The sequence below is a fragment of the Oryx dammah genome, unplaced genomic scaffold (assembly GCF_014754425.2).
Source record: "Oryx dammah isolate SB20612 unplaced genomic scaffold, SCBI_Odam_1.1 HiC_scaffold_1, whole genome shotgun sequence".
In the NCBI taxonomy this organism is placed as follows: Eukaryota; Metazoa; Chordata; class Mammalia; order Artiodactyla; family Bovidae; genus Oryx; species Oryx dammah.
The window spans coordinates 76,022,657-76,038,298 of NW_024070185.1; the positions used below are offsets into that span (position 1 = coordinate 76,022,657).

A 15,642-nucleotide genomic window follows, 5' to 3' on the forward strand; every position below is an offset into this window, starting at 1 on the left:
CCCTGTATCCAATGGTACCAGCGGGAACCATACTTTTTGATTCTCCATGGACTAAGACTTCTTTCCTTCTGGACTAGCTTTAAGTGAGGTCAGGAATTAGCGCTCAAACTTCTTTTGTTTTATTCATACCCAGTTAATCTGTGTTGGCAGTACAAAAACCATTTGAAAAAAATAGAGAAATCATTTTCACTTTCAAATAAGGAACTAGAAAATTAATCTTTAATTGGATGAAGATAACCTGGTGTGTCATTTACCCACGGTTTTCACAAAGTGGATGTCAGTAGTGTACAAAATCCTACACAAGTCCTGACTTGCTATTACGTTTCAGTGACCTTCTTGATTGCAGCAATTGAGCTAGTAGGCTGAATTTGTACTGGAAATACATTGTCCATTTGTAGTTTGATCATTTGGCTTTGTCTTGAGTCTTAGCATTAAATAGGAACTATGTTGGGAGAAAATCTCTATGTGTCTCTAGCATTTTTGTATGTGTTACAAGGAACTAATCATGAGTGTGCAGAGAGTTGAATACAAGAATGTGTATTGCTGATACTCATGAAAAATGGGAAATATCTGGAATAGTCAACTGTAAGAGATTGGTTAGATTCTGGTACAGTGATACAGTGGGATATACAGCAGCCATTTACAAATGATGATGTAGGAGAATACTTAACAATCAAGAGTGTTTATAAATAGTGACTTCCCTGGTGGTCCACTAGATAAGGCTCCGTGCTTCCAATGCAGGGGGCCAGGGTGCTATCCCTGATCAGGAAACTAGATCCCACATGCCACAACTAAGAGTTTACATGCTGCAATTAAAGATTTTGCATGCCCCAACTAAAAAAGATCCCTTTTTAAGTACCTCAGTGAAGATCAAAGATCCCACATGCTGCAACTAAGACCTAGTGCAGCCAAATAAATATATTTTTAAAAAGTGTTCATGATATATTACAAGGAAAAAGCTGGCCTCAAAATAAATCATAGTAGTGGTCTATTTTAAAAGTCTTACACACACACCCACACCCACACCCACACCCACACCCATGCACACACAGATTGAATGACTATATCCCACAGATTATTAGTACTTGTTATACTTCGATTATTCCTTGGAAGAAAAGTTACGACGAACCTAGATAGCATATTGAAAAGCAGAGACATTACTTTGCCAACAAAGGTCTGTCTAGTCAAGGCTATGGTTTTTCCAGTGGTCATGTACGGATGTGAGAGTTGGACTGTGAAGAAAGCTGAGCGCCGAAGAATTGATGCTTTTGAACTGTGGTGTTGGAGAAGACTCTTGAGAGTCCTTGGACTGTGAGGAGATCCAACCAGTCCATTCTGAAGGAGATCAACCGTGGGATTTCTTTGGAGGGAATGATGCTGAAGCTGAAACTCCAGTACTTTGGCTACCTCATGCGAAGAGTTGACTCATTGGAAAAGACTCTGATGCTGGGAGGGATTGGAGGCAGGAGGAGAAGGGGATGACAGAGGATGAGATGGCTGGATGGCATCACGGACTCAATGGACGTGAGTCTGAGTGAACTCCAGGAGTTGGTGATGGACAGGGAGGCCTGGCGTGCTGCAATTCATGGGGTCGCAAAGGGTCGGACACGACTGAGCTACTGAACTGAATTGATACTTCATGATGGGATATGGATGTTTTTCTTCTTCAGGTTATGAATTTTTTAAAATAAAATACAGGTGATTACTTCTGCAATCAGGCATTTATAAAAGCTTATTATAAGAAGGGGTAGAGAAATAAACACCTGTGCCTATACAGTTGTAGCAGGCCACCATAGGGAGTCACTTCTGGAGCCCCAAATCTCACCTCATCCTCTCAGGGTGCCCCAGGCTCTGGCCAGCTTGCTGGGACAATTCTCTCGGTCTCTAACCTACTCCTTGCTATTGATATCTGGACAATGCCTGTCCTTTTTGACCAGAGGCACTTGTGAAAAACTGTAACCTGAATGAAATTCTCCTGAAACATATTCCCGTATTAATGGGAAGATGGAAAAGAGAATATTTAAGAAATTAACTCTATCTTCAAATCATCTAGACGGCCCCCCACCCCACCCTGCCAATTTTCGATGGAATTTTAATTGAATTCTTTTTGAGTACTTTTGTAGCTTTTGAGAAAAAACTTTTTCGAGTGTCCAGCTGCAGCCTCCTGTGAGCACTTGGCTCTTGTTTGAGAACTCTGAAGTCTGTTGCTATGGAAGCAATACTCAAGTCAGACTGCAACAGGAGGACCTCTCCTGAGTCCCCAAGAACATGTTGTTTCCTTCTGTTTGGTTCCTTTGGTTTAAGTAGATGCAGAAACTCTCACTTTCCACATAGCCTGTTCTCTGTGGCCAGACCTTGATGAACGGATGGTCAAAGAGAGCAAATAATTCCCAACTGTTTGAGATGCCCATCTCAGAAAAGGGCAGGTGGAATTTTGATGGGTGAATTCTAATGAGAATTTGAGTCTTTGTTTTGCACAGATGCTTTGAAGAACTGGCCAACCTGTCCCATAAATGGGGTTAAGTTTATCATGGCTCCTAAGTAACAACATTTTCAGCTGATCAGTGCTTCTGTACCTTGCAAACTGCTGCTGCTACTGCTGCTAAGTCGCTTCAGTCATGTCCGACTCTGTGCGACCCCATAGACAGCAGCCCACCAGGCTCCCCCATCCCTGGGATTCTCCAGACAAGAACACTGGAGTGGGGTGCCATTACCTTCTCTGACCTTGGAAACTACTGGAGCCTAAATCTGTTATGTATAACCAAAGCTCACCTCAAAGATGCATGGTACTTTCCTATAATACTTGCAAACTACAAAGTGTTTCTTACATTTCTTATATATTTTTAATTCATATTCTTGCTTTAGAATTCTATGAAGTTAAATGTTAGCATAACTCTTACTTTTAGTGGAGACTTAGGAAAGCCAAATGATTTTTCTCAGAGTGCAGTAGAGTGACAGTACTGTTATGCGCTGTGTAGGAGCAGCTAATCAACACTCTGTTCAACCAAGAGTGACCATCAGTTTGTGGCCTGAAGCCAACCATCTTGAAAGTCCCCATGAAGAATGACATATAAGTAAGAAGATTCAGCAAGATTATGAGGGAGAGGAAGGATGATAAGGAGCAAAATTCCAGGAATTCCTTGGTGGTTCAATGGTTAACATGTTTTCACTGTCCAGGGCCCAGGTTCGAACTCTGGTTAAAGAACTAAGATACTGCAAGCCAAGTGGCATGGCCAAAAAAAAGAAAAAGAAAAAAAAAAAAGGAGCAAACCTCCATGTGGGTAAACCATGCATTCTTCACACTTCAGTTTATATATGCAAAGCTTAACATATCCTGAAACTCCTTAAGAGTGTGCAGCAAGTAGAAATTTTTCTGCAAAACAAATATTCTACAAAAACTAAAACAAGCTAAATGCCAATCAAGAGTAGAAGGGACATATAAATGGTGGTGTAGTTATAGAACAGAGGAACAGTGATAAAAACAGAATGACAGACAAAACTTAAGTTCATTATGCTGGCTGAGAAAAACAAGAGACAAAAGAGCATGTGCTGTATGAATCCATTTATATGATGTTCTAGCTGAACCGTTTATCTGAACTGATCTCTAGTGGAAAGAAAATCTGTCAGGCTTGCCTGGGAATATGGGACATTGGGGGTGAGGCAGAGTGGACTGGGGAGCTTTCTGAAATGATGAAAATGTGCTCCATCTTGATTGGGGTGATAGTCACGTGGGTGTATGTATTCGTCAAAATGTACACTTAAAATCTATACATTTATTGTCTATAAACTATACCTTGGTAAAGAACAAGTGTATTTTATAGCCTTTCTCTGTGAGGCATTTTTCTAAGTGCTTTACATGATTTAACTTTATTATCACAAAACTATACAGGAGAATATATGTTTATTTGCACTTTACAAATGGGGAAACCGAGGCACAGAGTGGTTACATAAATATCTCAGGTAATGGGGCTGGAATTTGACCTAGGGGCCGGATTTGAACAGATTCGAACAGGGATAGTTTGGGTCCAGAGGTGGATGCTTAGCTGCTGAATCATATTTCACACTTGTCAGCAGTGGCAGCCAGCTTGCTGTTTCCTGTTTCCTATAAGAGCTTTTCAAATTTGCTCATATAAGCAGAAAGAATCTGGTTACTTAAGTGCACCTATTCACATTGGGCATTGGTGTGTTTCAATGAGCTTCATGGGAGACAACACCTGAATTGCAGACTGGCCTTGCTGATTATCATGAAGACCAGTTGCCTGCACTTTGTTCATTTATCATTGTTCAGTACAGTTTATTATAAGATAAGCAAAACCATGTGCTTGATGTTGCCAAGAAATAGAAGGTGAAAGTAATTCTGGCATTAAGATTTGAAAGAAGACTCATTCACTCCAGTTTGATAGTTATAACTCACTGTATAGTTTATTATATGCTGAGAAAAATCAACAGTGACACCAGTGTTCACTGTAGTTGACTGTGAGGAATGAAACTGAGCTGGGAGGAAGATTTCTAATTTTTCGGTTATATGCTGGCATATCATTTGCAATTTTTATTCTAAGTATGCATTCTGGATGAGCTATTTAAAAAATTTTTTTAACACTGATTGAATTAACTATCCCTGTTTATGTGAAGGTTAGTAATTTTGCATTAATCATACATTGAAAAAACATGTACTGACTGTCTACTAGATGCCAGGTACTAGTACTGGAGATATATAGGAATTAGTAGTCTATCTAGTGGGTCAGACAGACATGAGTGAATAATTACGAAATGAGGTACATACTCTGAAGTTGAAGGAACTTAGATTAGACCAGGGAATAGTGCCCCAATTCTCCTTTTAGCTATGTGCCTTTGTTTAGTTGCTCAGTCATGTCCCACTTTTTGTGACCCCATGGACTGTAGCCCATCAGGCTCCTCTGTCCATGAAATTTTCCAGGCAAGAATACTAGAGTGGATTGCCATTCCTACTCCAGGGGATCTTTGTGACCCAGGGATTGAACCTGTGTCTCTTGTGTCTTCTGCAATGGCAGATGGAATTTTTACCACTGAGCCACCTGGGAAGCCCCTATTAGCTACAGTAATCTACAGATTACTATATCATAGGTAGCTCTACATGACTTCCAGGTGGGGGTGGGCTGGGGAGTGCAAGGAAATGAGATATTTCTGAGTGACTTAGGATTCTACAGTCCTCTTATTTTTGAGTATTACTGGAAGCATGCCCAGTACATGGAAGATATGGAGCTGATTCTGTATGTAAACATGACTTGCAAGACATTGTTTTTTTCCTAATCTTGGTTTCTCATACTAAAGTAGTTGGGGAATTCCCTGGTGCTCTAGTGGTTAGAACTCCACGCTTTCACTGCAGTGGACCTGGGTTCAGTCCCTAGTCAGGAAACTAAGATCCTGCAAGCCACAGGATATGGTTGAAAAAAGAAAAAAAAAAAGTGGTTGGCAGTTGTCAGAGAACTAAATTGCAAGATTGATATTTGAGTGCTTTTCTCTTGATTCCAGCTTGTGCTTCCTCCAGCCCAGTGTTTCTCATGATGTACTCTGGCTATGGAATGTATCCCTAATTTCAGTCACTGTCTTCCTATTTTGTGAGAGGCAGAGTGAGTAGGGGAGCTGGTTTGAAAATTCTCCAAGCCAGGCTTCAGCAGTACGTGAGCTGTGAACTTCCAATGTTCAAGCCGGTTTTAGAAAAGGCAGAGGAACCAGAGATTGAATTGCCAACCTCCGCTGGATCATCGAAAAAGCAAGAGAGTTTCAGAAAAACATCTATTTCTGCTTTATTGACTATGCCAAAGCCTTAGACTGTGTGGATCACAATAAACTGTGGAAAATTCTGAAAAAGATGGGCATAGCAGACCACCTGAACTGCCTCTTGAGAAACCTGTATGCAGGTCAGGAAGCAACAGTTAGAACTGGACATGAAACAACAGACTGGTTCCAAATAGGAAAAGGAGTACGTCAAGGCTGTATATTGCTCCCTGCTTATTTAACTTATATGCAGAGTACATCATGAGAAACACTGGGCTGGAGGAAGCACAAGCTGGAGTCAAGATTGCCAGGAGAAATATCAATAACCTCAGATATGCAAAAGACACCACCCTCGTGGCAGAAAGTGAAGAAGAACTGAAGAGCCTCTTGATGAAAGTGAAAGAAGAGAGTGAAAAGTTGGCCTAAAGTTCAACATTCAGAAAACTAAGATCATGGCATCTGGTCCCATCACTTCATGGCAAATAGATGGGGAAACAGTGGAAACAGTGGCTGACTTTATTTTTCTGGGCTCCAAAATCACTGCAGATGGTGATTGCAGCCATGCAATTAAAAGATGCTTACTCTTTGGAAGGAAAGTTATGACCAACCTAGATAGCATATTCAAAAGCAGAGATATTACCTTGCCAACAAAGATCCATCTAGTCAAGGCTATTATTTTTCCAGTGGTCATGTATGGATGTGAGAGTTGGACTGTGAAGAAATCTGAGTGCCGAAGAATTGATGCTTTTGAACTGTGGTGTTAGAGAAGACTCTTGAGAGTCCCTTGGACTGCAAGGAGATCCAGCCAGTCCATCCTAAAGGAGATCAGTCCTGGGTGTTCATTGGAGGGACTGATGTTGAAGCTGAACCTCCAATACTTTGGCGACCTGATGTGAAGAGCTGATTCATTGGAAAAGACCCTGATGCTGGGAAAGATTGAAAGCAGGAGGAGAAGGGGATGACAGAGGATGAGATGGTTGGATGGCATGATCAACTCGATGGACGTGGGTTTGGGTTGACTCCAGGAGTTGGTGATGGATGGGGAGGCCTGGTGTGCTGTGGTTCATGGTGTCTCAAAAAGTTGGACACGATAGAGTGACTGAAATGAACTGAACTGAACTATTGTCTACTTTCTAGAGTCTCTTGTAATAGAAATGCCAAGTGGCCCACTAATGACCAGGGTAGAAAGAACTCTGTCTATGTCCAGGGCAGTCACAGGGCCTTTGTCATATAAAGGAAAATACACTCATCATCATGAACGGCTGTTGTCTTTAGAGTCAGAAGAAGAATGGACAATGGCACACTTTTCTTCCTGCTTTAGTTTAAATGAAAAGTTGTTTTTATTAACAGATTGTAAAATGTGGCACAAGTGGTAAATAAGCCACCTGCCAATACAGGAGATGCAAGAGATGCTTTAATCCCTGGGTCGGAAAGACCCTCTGGAGAAGGAAGTGGCAACCCACTCCGGTATTCTTACTTGGAAAATTCCATGGACAGAGGAGCCTGGTGGGCCACAGTCCATGGGGTCACAAAGAGACACAACTGAGTACACACGTGTGCACACACGCACACACACAGTTGTAAAAAGGTAAGTTTTTTTTAGGACAATTAGCACCATATGGTGCACCTGTACCAAGCATGTCTTCTTTAATTCTGTGCTCCTGCCTGTTTAAAATGTGAATGATTGCTTGCTTCTGCTTCCCCTGCTCCAGTACATTCAGTGTAGTTTAATCCTTCCTGGAACACTGTTGTCCTTCAATACCTTCTTTATAATCATTCCTGATTTTGGAATTGTTTTGTAATTGGAAATCAGCTTCACTGGGCAGGTGCATGTCTTAAGCTCTTCACAATGGCCTAATGGCCTATCAGCCTAATTAAACTACAGGAACATAAGAACAATTAGGTGGGAGGATTTGCAAAATGAATGCATGTTAGTAATCTGTGTCGTTACAGAGACCTCACTCAGACCTAATTGCTTGGATGTGCTGATTTTATCAATGGAAAGAAACATCAAAGAAAAATTTCCATATTTCATGACTCCAGTCTATTCTTAGCTGTGACCCTAAGGCTTCTGTGGTGTCAGAGAATTTGTTTGTAACCACAGCTTCTGGATTGGAGAGAGAAATGCCACTTCTGACCCCTTCTCTGTTTGCAAATCAGTGGAAAATAATGAGAATAAGAAGCAGTAAATGTCCCTCTTTATTGAGATTAGGAAACATTCATATCTGGACTCATAATACTGTATTTGAAAAAGGACTTTCAGGTTAATGAAAACTGTATCAGTGTGAAGATAGACTCAGAAAGAAGGGTGGACACTTTGGATTCCAGGCACAGATAAGACAGAATGCAGAATTCTTCATTTCACAGCCTTGGCTTGAAACAAGGTCAGCGTGCATAGACTGACAGCAACGTTCTGTGCTGGGTGAGTGCAAAATAGCGCTGGGTGACCTTGGGCAACAGCTAAGGAAACACACAGGAAACACAAAGACACTCCATCTTTGCCATTTCAGAAGACTACGGGTGGGTGGAGGATATACTATGAGGCATAAATAGCTCTCTAGTATCTATGTCTGCCAAAGAAGAGTGAAGACATCACTGTCTACCAAAACCTTCGACTGAGTAGCTTCACTGGGAAAAGGGAAACTTCCACCTAGCCCAGCGCCACTCACAAAGTTCACAGAGTATTGATAAGATTTCTAGAGGCAGCAAGCCTCAAGTGCTCACCAGCTCATTTGCCTGATCCTTACCCCCTTACTATCTATTCTCACCACATGACTCAGAAATAATATCTCCCTCCCTCAGTACTAGTCCATTAACAGTTAATTTCTGAGTGTGGTACTGAAAAGAGACTGGAGTGAATAGGATGGAGAGAAAGGGGTATGTGTGTAATATTGCCACTGTTTATTAAAAATGAATATTAATTTTTGAATTTGAAAAGGGGAAAACTTTAACTCTCAGGAATAAAACAGAGTAGAAAAATGCAAAGAGTTAAAAAGAGAAAAAAGAGTGAGAGAGAAAAATAATAGTCATAGTAAACAGAGGAGAACCAAGATATGAATAACTGGCATCCCTCACACACTGCGCCATAGGCTTTTATGAAGGCTGACACCAGAACCTACAGAACAGAGGGAAAGGACGTGTAAATACCATGTATGTTCCCACTTCATCACCACCACACACACACACACAACACATACAAATCAACTATTTACACATGCATTTAAAAAATTACTCTTGTGTATGGACAAAAATGAAAACACAAATAAATTACTTAAGGTATTCCAAAACCTTTCTCACATTCTTTTTTTTTGGGTGAAACCCCTTTAATCCAGTCATTAGTATTTGTGTTTCCTCATATAATGTGGTCTTTATGCCATTAAGATCACTTCACTAAAAAGCATCTTTGCATCATCTCCAGAATCTCCTTTTGAGATAGGAAACATTTTTGGAGACAACATGTCACTTTGGGACACCAAAATGAGTAATTCTCAGTAGTGGGGAGAAAAAAGGGGAGGAGGAAGATACTATAGATCTGAAGCATTCATTCCTGTTTTTCTTCTTTAAAGCTGAAACTCCATGACAGAAGTATTGATCTGTGGAAATAGCTTGTTTCTCCCCACTCTCCTCAAAGCAGAAAATTCAGCACCTGTACTTAGAGTTCTGTTGGAGGAGTGGCTGGACTCAAAGTACATTAGGAATCCAGCTGCAGTTCAGTGTTGGTGTATTCAACAAGTTGCAGCAGTTCTTCAAAGTATATAGGCTATGGTTTCCAGTTGGGATGACTTCACCAGGACCCTTGACAACAGTGCTGGAGCAAAGGAGAATAAAACAGTTAGTTGAGACTTCAAAGACAGAAATAGAAGATGGACAGAAGATGACACATGAGAAATAGAACAGGGTAGGAAGCTGATTTCTTCCCTCACATTCCAGTTAGTGTTTTTCACTCAGTCATGCCTGACACTGTAACCCCATGGATTATAGCCCACCAGGCTCCTCTGTCTATGGAGTTCGGCAGGCAAGAATACTGGAGTGAATTGCGATGCCCTTTTCCAGGAAATCTTTCCAACCCAGGGATTGAACCTGGGTCTGCCACATTGCAGGCAGATTCTTTACCATCCGAGCCACCAGGGAAGCCTAACATTCTGGTTAGAGTGGGTTAAGGACAAAGTAGTTTTGACTCTTAAATCCTGTTTGGCCTGAAAGACTCCTCTTATTTCCTCCAGAGTAAACAAATAAAGGATAGAATCAATCTTTATAAAACACTTGCACATGGGGCTTCCCTGGTGGCTCATTTCAGGAAAGGAATCCTCCTGCAAATGCAGGAGACATAGATTTGATCCCTGGGCTTGGAGAATCCTGCATGCTGCAGACCAGCTAACCCCATACACCACAACTACTGAATCTGTGCTCTAGAGCCCGGGAGCCTCAGCTACTGAAGCCCACATGCCCTAGAGGTGATGCTCTGCAGTAAGAGAGGCCACTGAAATGAGAAGCCCACACACTGCAACTGGAGAGTCGCCCCTGCTCACTGCAACTAGAGAAATGCCCATGCCACAGCCAGAAACAAACAAATAAATAAAATTATATTTAAAAACCCCCCAAAACTTGCACCTTAAGAAGGGCAGATGGAGTGGTGATACTGATTTTGAGGATAGAAACTGTACAAGATTGGGGGGGCTGGCATGAGTCACTGATGGCCCCTCATCCACTGAGGCTCATCACCATCATGCTGTCAGGGTAGCCTGCACTGCTCGATACTCTTGAAAGGGAGGCAGTACCTAGTAACTAGTACTAGGGTCTTAGATAAGGGTCTGGGCTCTGTGGGCAGAAAGACTCAAATTTTCTTGTCACTTTCTATCTTACTCTTGCTTGCACTCATTTTGCTTCAGTAAGTGACATAGTTTCTCCAAGCCCTGATTTTATTTAATGCCTAAAAAAGCAATAGTGCCCAATGTACACAGTGGTTGCAAAGTTTAACTGAGCTAATTCATACAAAGTGCCTAATACACAGCTGGGGGCATATTAAAATGTTTGAGCAGCATTGGTTAATGTTATGGTTTCTAGTCTTAGTTGAGAAAAGTCAAGGTGAAAGGTGTTTTGGGATCCCCTGGTGGTCCAGTGGTTTAGAATCCACCTACCAATGTAAGGGACATGGCTTTGGTCCCTAGACCAGGAAGATTCCACATGTTGTGGAGCAACTAAGCCTGTGTGCCACAACTACTGAGCCTGCACTCTAGAATCTAGTGTGCCTCAGCTACAGAAGCCTAGGTACCTAAAGCCCATGATCCACAGTGAGAAGTCTCTGCAGTGAGAAGCCCATGCACCACAATGCCACAGCAAAGAGTAGCCCCTGCTGGCTGCACCCGGAGAAAGCCCACACTCAGCAACAAAGAGCCAGTATAGTCATAAATAAATAAAAAGATGAAAGGTGGTTAGAACTGCCACACAGGGTCTTATATTAAGAGTTATGAAGTTATAATAAGTGGATGCTCTTTTTTTATTATTATTAATGATGACTATAAAGAAGTTATCATCAAAAGTACAATACCTGCTCAGTAGACCCTGGCAACAAGATACGACGTTGGTTGTATTTCTGACTAAGCTGGAGTTGAAGGCATTCTCCAAAATGTGGTGGCAGTTGACGTCTACAGGAGTGTTGGTAAGCATGCCTAGAAGTAGAACAGAGTGCCATTTATTTAATTAATGATGTCACTGAACTCTTCTTCTATTCTTGACTTCTCCACCATGCTCTGCACATTTCACATCACAGTATGCTTAAGAGCAGTTCTACCTCCCAGCTCTCTACAGCAACGTATGCTGTGTATGTAGGTGGTGGGCACTGTCCCCCCAAAGTTGCCATCCTGTGAGCGCAGGGAGACAGGACACAAACAACACAATATAATACCTGCGATGCAGGCTGTCAGGAAGCAGGCGATGGTCCCCGCAATCAGAGCTCTCATTGCTCCTGCGGTGATGTCACGCTTTCTTGAAGGAGCCATGGAAGCTGGGGAACGTGGGAGAAAGTATGAAAGATTAATGTCGAGGATATTGATTTCAATTCCAAATTCCCTGCCTCTGAGAGTTCTAGGGTTGGAGTCTCAGGTCAGCTGACTTTTCTTTTCCTTTTGTAAACTGAATGGGAAAACTCAAGATTCAAGAGCTAAGTGATGAGCTCCACACCCAGAGAAGTTTCTCTGGTGTAGGAGACCTCACAGTGTGTTGAGGGCATGGCAAGGCAAATGGGTTGCAAGGAGGGATCCCAAATATCTGCAACTCATCTCTCACCATCCCCTTCTTTGCCTATGGTGGCACAGAATTAATTAATCACAGCATTTTCCCATTGAACTTCCACTGGCCCTCAGAATCCTTCTCCAGGTGGTCATTAAAAATCTATTGGAATTGGCATGCAAAGTGAAATGTATTTGTCATCTTTGAGTGGGGTAATAATATCTGTACATTTGAGCAAATTCTTCCTGATGTTAGCCAGGACACACGTAGGAAAACTACATTGCAGAGTGGGGGAAAAAATAGACCCCAAAGAATTTACTGCTGTTGCAGTGTCTCTTTTTCTAACACAAATAATGTTACAGAGCAACATGGAGATCAGAAGCACGTTTACACTGTATCTGTTGGTGAAGAATATTCTTTTCACTTACTGAGTCCGCCAATCACTATTCCCAGGGAACCAAAATTGGCAAAGCCACAGAGAGCATAAGTGGAGATTGCCTCAGAACGCATCTGGAAATAAGCATAAACACACAGATGTATACATGATGTGACCTAGTTTAGTAAATCTGATATCCTAACTGGGCTTCCAATTCTGACTATGAAATCACTATCGACAGATAAATGTACAGTGTATGGTATCAAACACCCATTGTTTTTTCCATCTCCCCTTGAATTTTGAGGAAGGAAAAGGGGCTGTGTGGGTTCAGAGACTTCATGAAGTTCTTAGATTGGTAGTCTTGACCTCTACAAATGCTATTTTCTACTCAATGATAACTTTTCTATTGTGTCAGGCAAAGTATTAGTTACTGATGATACAAAATTGGTTCTAGAAAATACTCACATTACATTTATTTGACAGAGGACTTATTCAGAATGTATAAAGAAATACTATAACTCATTAAGAAGACAAGCACCAATAAAAAACAGATGAAAAGATTTCATGAAAGATACGCAAGTGGACAAAATAAGCACATGAGATGTTTGACATCAATTGTCACCAGGAAAATGAAAATTAAATGAAAACAATAAACTATCACTATGCATCCATTAAAATGGCAAAAAAGATGGACAACACGAAGTGTTGACAAGGATGTGGAGCAACTGGAATTCTTATACACTATTAGTGGGAATGTAAAGTGACACAGCCTGTTCGTAAAATATGAACATACCTAGCAGGTTTTTTTTGGTAGTCAAATTAACATAACAGCCTGTATGATCTATAATACCACTCCTAGGAATGTTCCCAGGAGAAATAAAAACGTATGCCTACAAGGAGATTGTACATGAGTATTTAAAGCAGCTTTATTCACAATAGTCCCAAGCTGGAATAACTCAAATGTCCTTCAATAGCCAAATGGATAAATGAAGTGTGGATACGACTTCACTTTCACTTTTCACGTTCATGCGTTGGAGAAGGCAACGGCAACCCATTCCAGCGCTCTTGCCTGGAGAATCCCAGGGACGGCAGAGCCTGGTGGGCTGCCGTCTATGGGTTCGCACAGAGTCGGACACGACTGAAGTGACTTAGCAGCAGCAGCAGCATACATAAAATAGGATACTACTCTGCAATAGAAAGGAAAAAACGAACACATGCAACAATATGAATCCTGAATCCATTTATATGAAATTCTAGAACAGGCAAAAATGGTCTATAGTGGGAGAAAGGTCACTGGTTTCCTGGGACCGGGTTGGGGTGGGATGAGGTGTTGTTGACAACTGGCAAAGGGAAGTTTTCTAGGTGTGGTGGAAATGTTCATTATCTTGATTGTGGGCGTGGTTACAAAGGTGACAGATTTATCAAAATATAGGCCTTTTTTTGGTATGTAAATTATACTTCAGTGAAAAGGAATTATCTTAGTAAAAAGGAAGTTCACAGATAGCAGAGAGGCTCCTTTCAGCTATCTGTGGTGTGTGCTTGCCTTTCTTTTTTCCTCAGCTCTGACCAGATTATAGGAATATTAGGTGCCAGGAGAGTGAATAGTCTTTTCACAGGGAAAGATGAGAAGATGGCAGGTGGATTCTTGGAAGCATGAGCGTGACCCTCCTCCTCTGTTCCAGTGGCCAAGACAGGCTGCTCAGTCCAGATAATCTTCCTCAGATTGAGCAGCTGACTGTGGGAGGCTTGGAAGATTCAGTGGGCTCAGTTGTCCACCAGAGGCACAGCCAATCTGGCAAAGGCACCCACATGACCAAGGCAATAATTTTCTTTACCAAAATCCTGAAAAATCTATGATTTGGTTTGAAGAACAAACCAGGCTAATGCTCTATCAAAAGTAGCAGTGCCTTTTTTTTTTTCATTAACTGAATTTTTAAAAGCTTACATTCAAGGTTCAAATGGTAATGGTAAGTTTTTTTGTTGATTATAAAGCTCCTCTTCTCTTTCACAATTTCTGAGAACTCCTTTGTTGATATTCTCCATCATCATGCAGACAGGAAAAAAAAATATTTCAAGTATTTGGGCAGTCCACTGTTTGCGGAAAAGCTCATTCTTGTCCCCTGTTCAGTCTATTGCTTTTTCATTTAGTTCAATTGGCTTTAAAAATAGGCAAGCTTGTTAAGAGGCCATGGGGAAGGAGATGGCAAAAAGTGCTTAAGATTCCCTCCTCATTTCTGAGGATCTAGGGGAAGAAGGGACACAGATGTGGCCATGTAGGGTCTTATAATAAGAGGAAAAGGAGGCTGGGATGATTCCACTTAGCCTTTGCCCAAGGGTTATGTGATAGAAAGAGCTGCACTGTACTAGGAAATTAATAATAGTTCTTTCAGCTCTCCTTGTACTGGATCAAAGATGCCACAGGTACAAGGAAAGTCATTGTAGCATTGCTTCTAATAGCTAAAAAATTGTAATAGTGTTCATCCACAAGGGACTGGTTGAAATAAGTTATGATGTGGTCATACTGTGTCACAGGCATCCAAGATACGTTGCCAAGGGCAAAGAGCATTGCTAACAACAGAGAGCATGATGTGAAATGTGGAGAGGAGCTGAATCATAGAGAAATAGGGAGGATGACTTCCTTTTCCCTGTACACTTCTTGTGCCTTTTGAGTTCTGTACCATGGTACGTTCTATGTGTAAACAAACAAATATGCAAAGTATTATCTTTATTCTAAGAAAAAGATGAAAATGATGGAGTGATAAAGAGCTCATTCTGGGGGTAACATGCTACATATGCATTCTCTTTTTTTTAAAACTGAAGTATATTCGATTTACACTGTTTTGTTAGTTTCTTCTGCTCAGCAAAATGATTCAGATATATAGATATGTATATATTTATTATATACAGATATGTATTCTTTTCCATTATGGTTTATTACAGGGTATAAATTTAGTTTGCTGGTCTGTACAGTAGGACCTTATTGTTTATCTACTTTATGTATAGTAGTTTTTATCTGCCAATACCAAACCTAATTTATCCCTTCTTTTCTCTTTCCCCTTTGGTAACTTAAGTTTGTTTTCCATGTCTGTGAGTCTGTGTCTGCTTCATAAATAATTTCATTTGTGTTATATTTTAGATTTCATTTAAATATAAGTGATATCATATGGTATTTGTCTTTCTCTTTCTGACTTACTTAGTCTGATAATAGCTAGGTTCATCCACGTTGCTGCAAATGACATTATTTTATTATTTTTTATGGCTAAGTTATATTCTATTGTGTA

At 41.0% G+C, this 15,642-nt stretch overlaps 1 protein-coding gene across 2 annotated transcripts in view; it reads right to left on the reverse strand.

Annotated features, from left to right (window-relative positions):
- Positions 1–7,938: 7,938 nt before the first annotated feature.
- SLC28A3 (solute carrier family 28 member 3) overlaps positions 7,939–15,642 on the reverse strand; it is a 65,660-nt gene continuing 57,956 nt past the window's right edge. For both annotated transcript variants that reach the window (XM_040244714.1, XM_040244706.1), the window contains 4 exons: positions 12,414–12,495; positions 11,663–11,761; positions 11,306–11,426; positions 7,939–9,565 (listed from right to left, as the gene is read on the reverse strand). In XM_040244714.1, the coding sequence (XP_040100648.1) occupies positions 9,439–9,565; positions 11,306–11,426; positions 11,663–11,761; positions 12,414–12,495 (429 nt within the window). In that variant the 3' untranslated portion in view covers positions 7,939–9,438. The remainder of the gene's footprint in view (positions 9,566–11,305; positions 11,427–11,662; positions 11,762–12,413; positions 12,496–15,642) is intronic.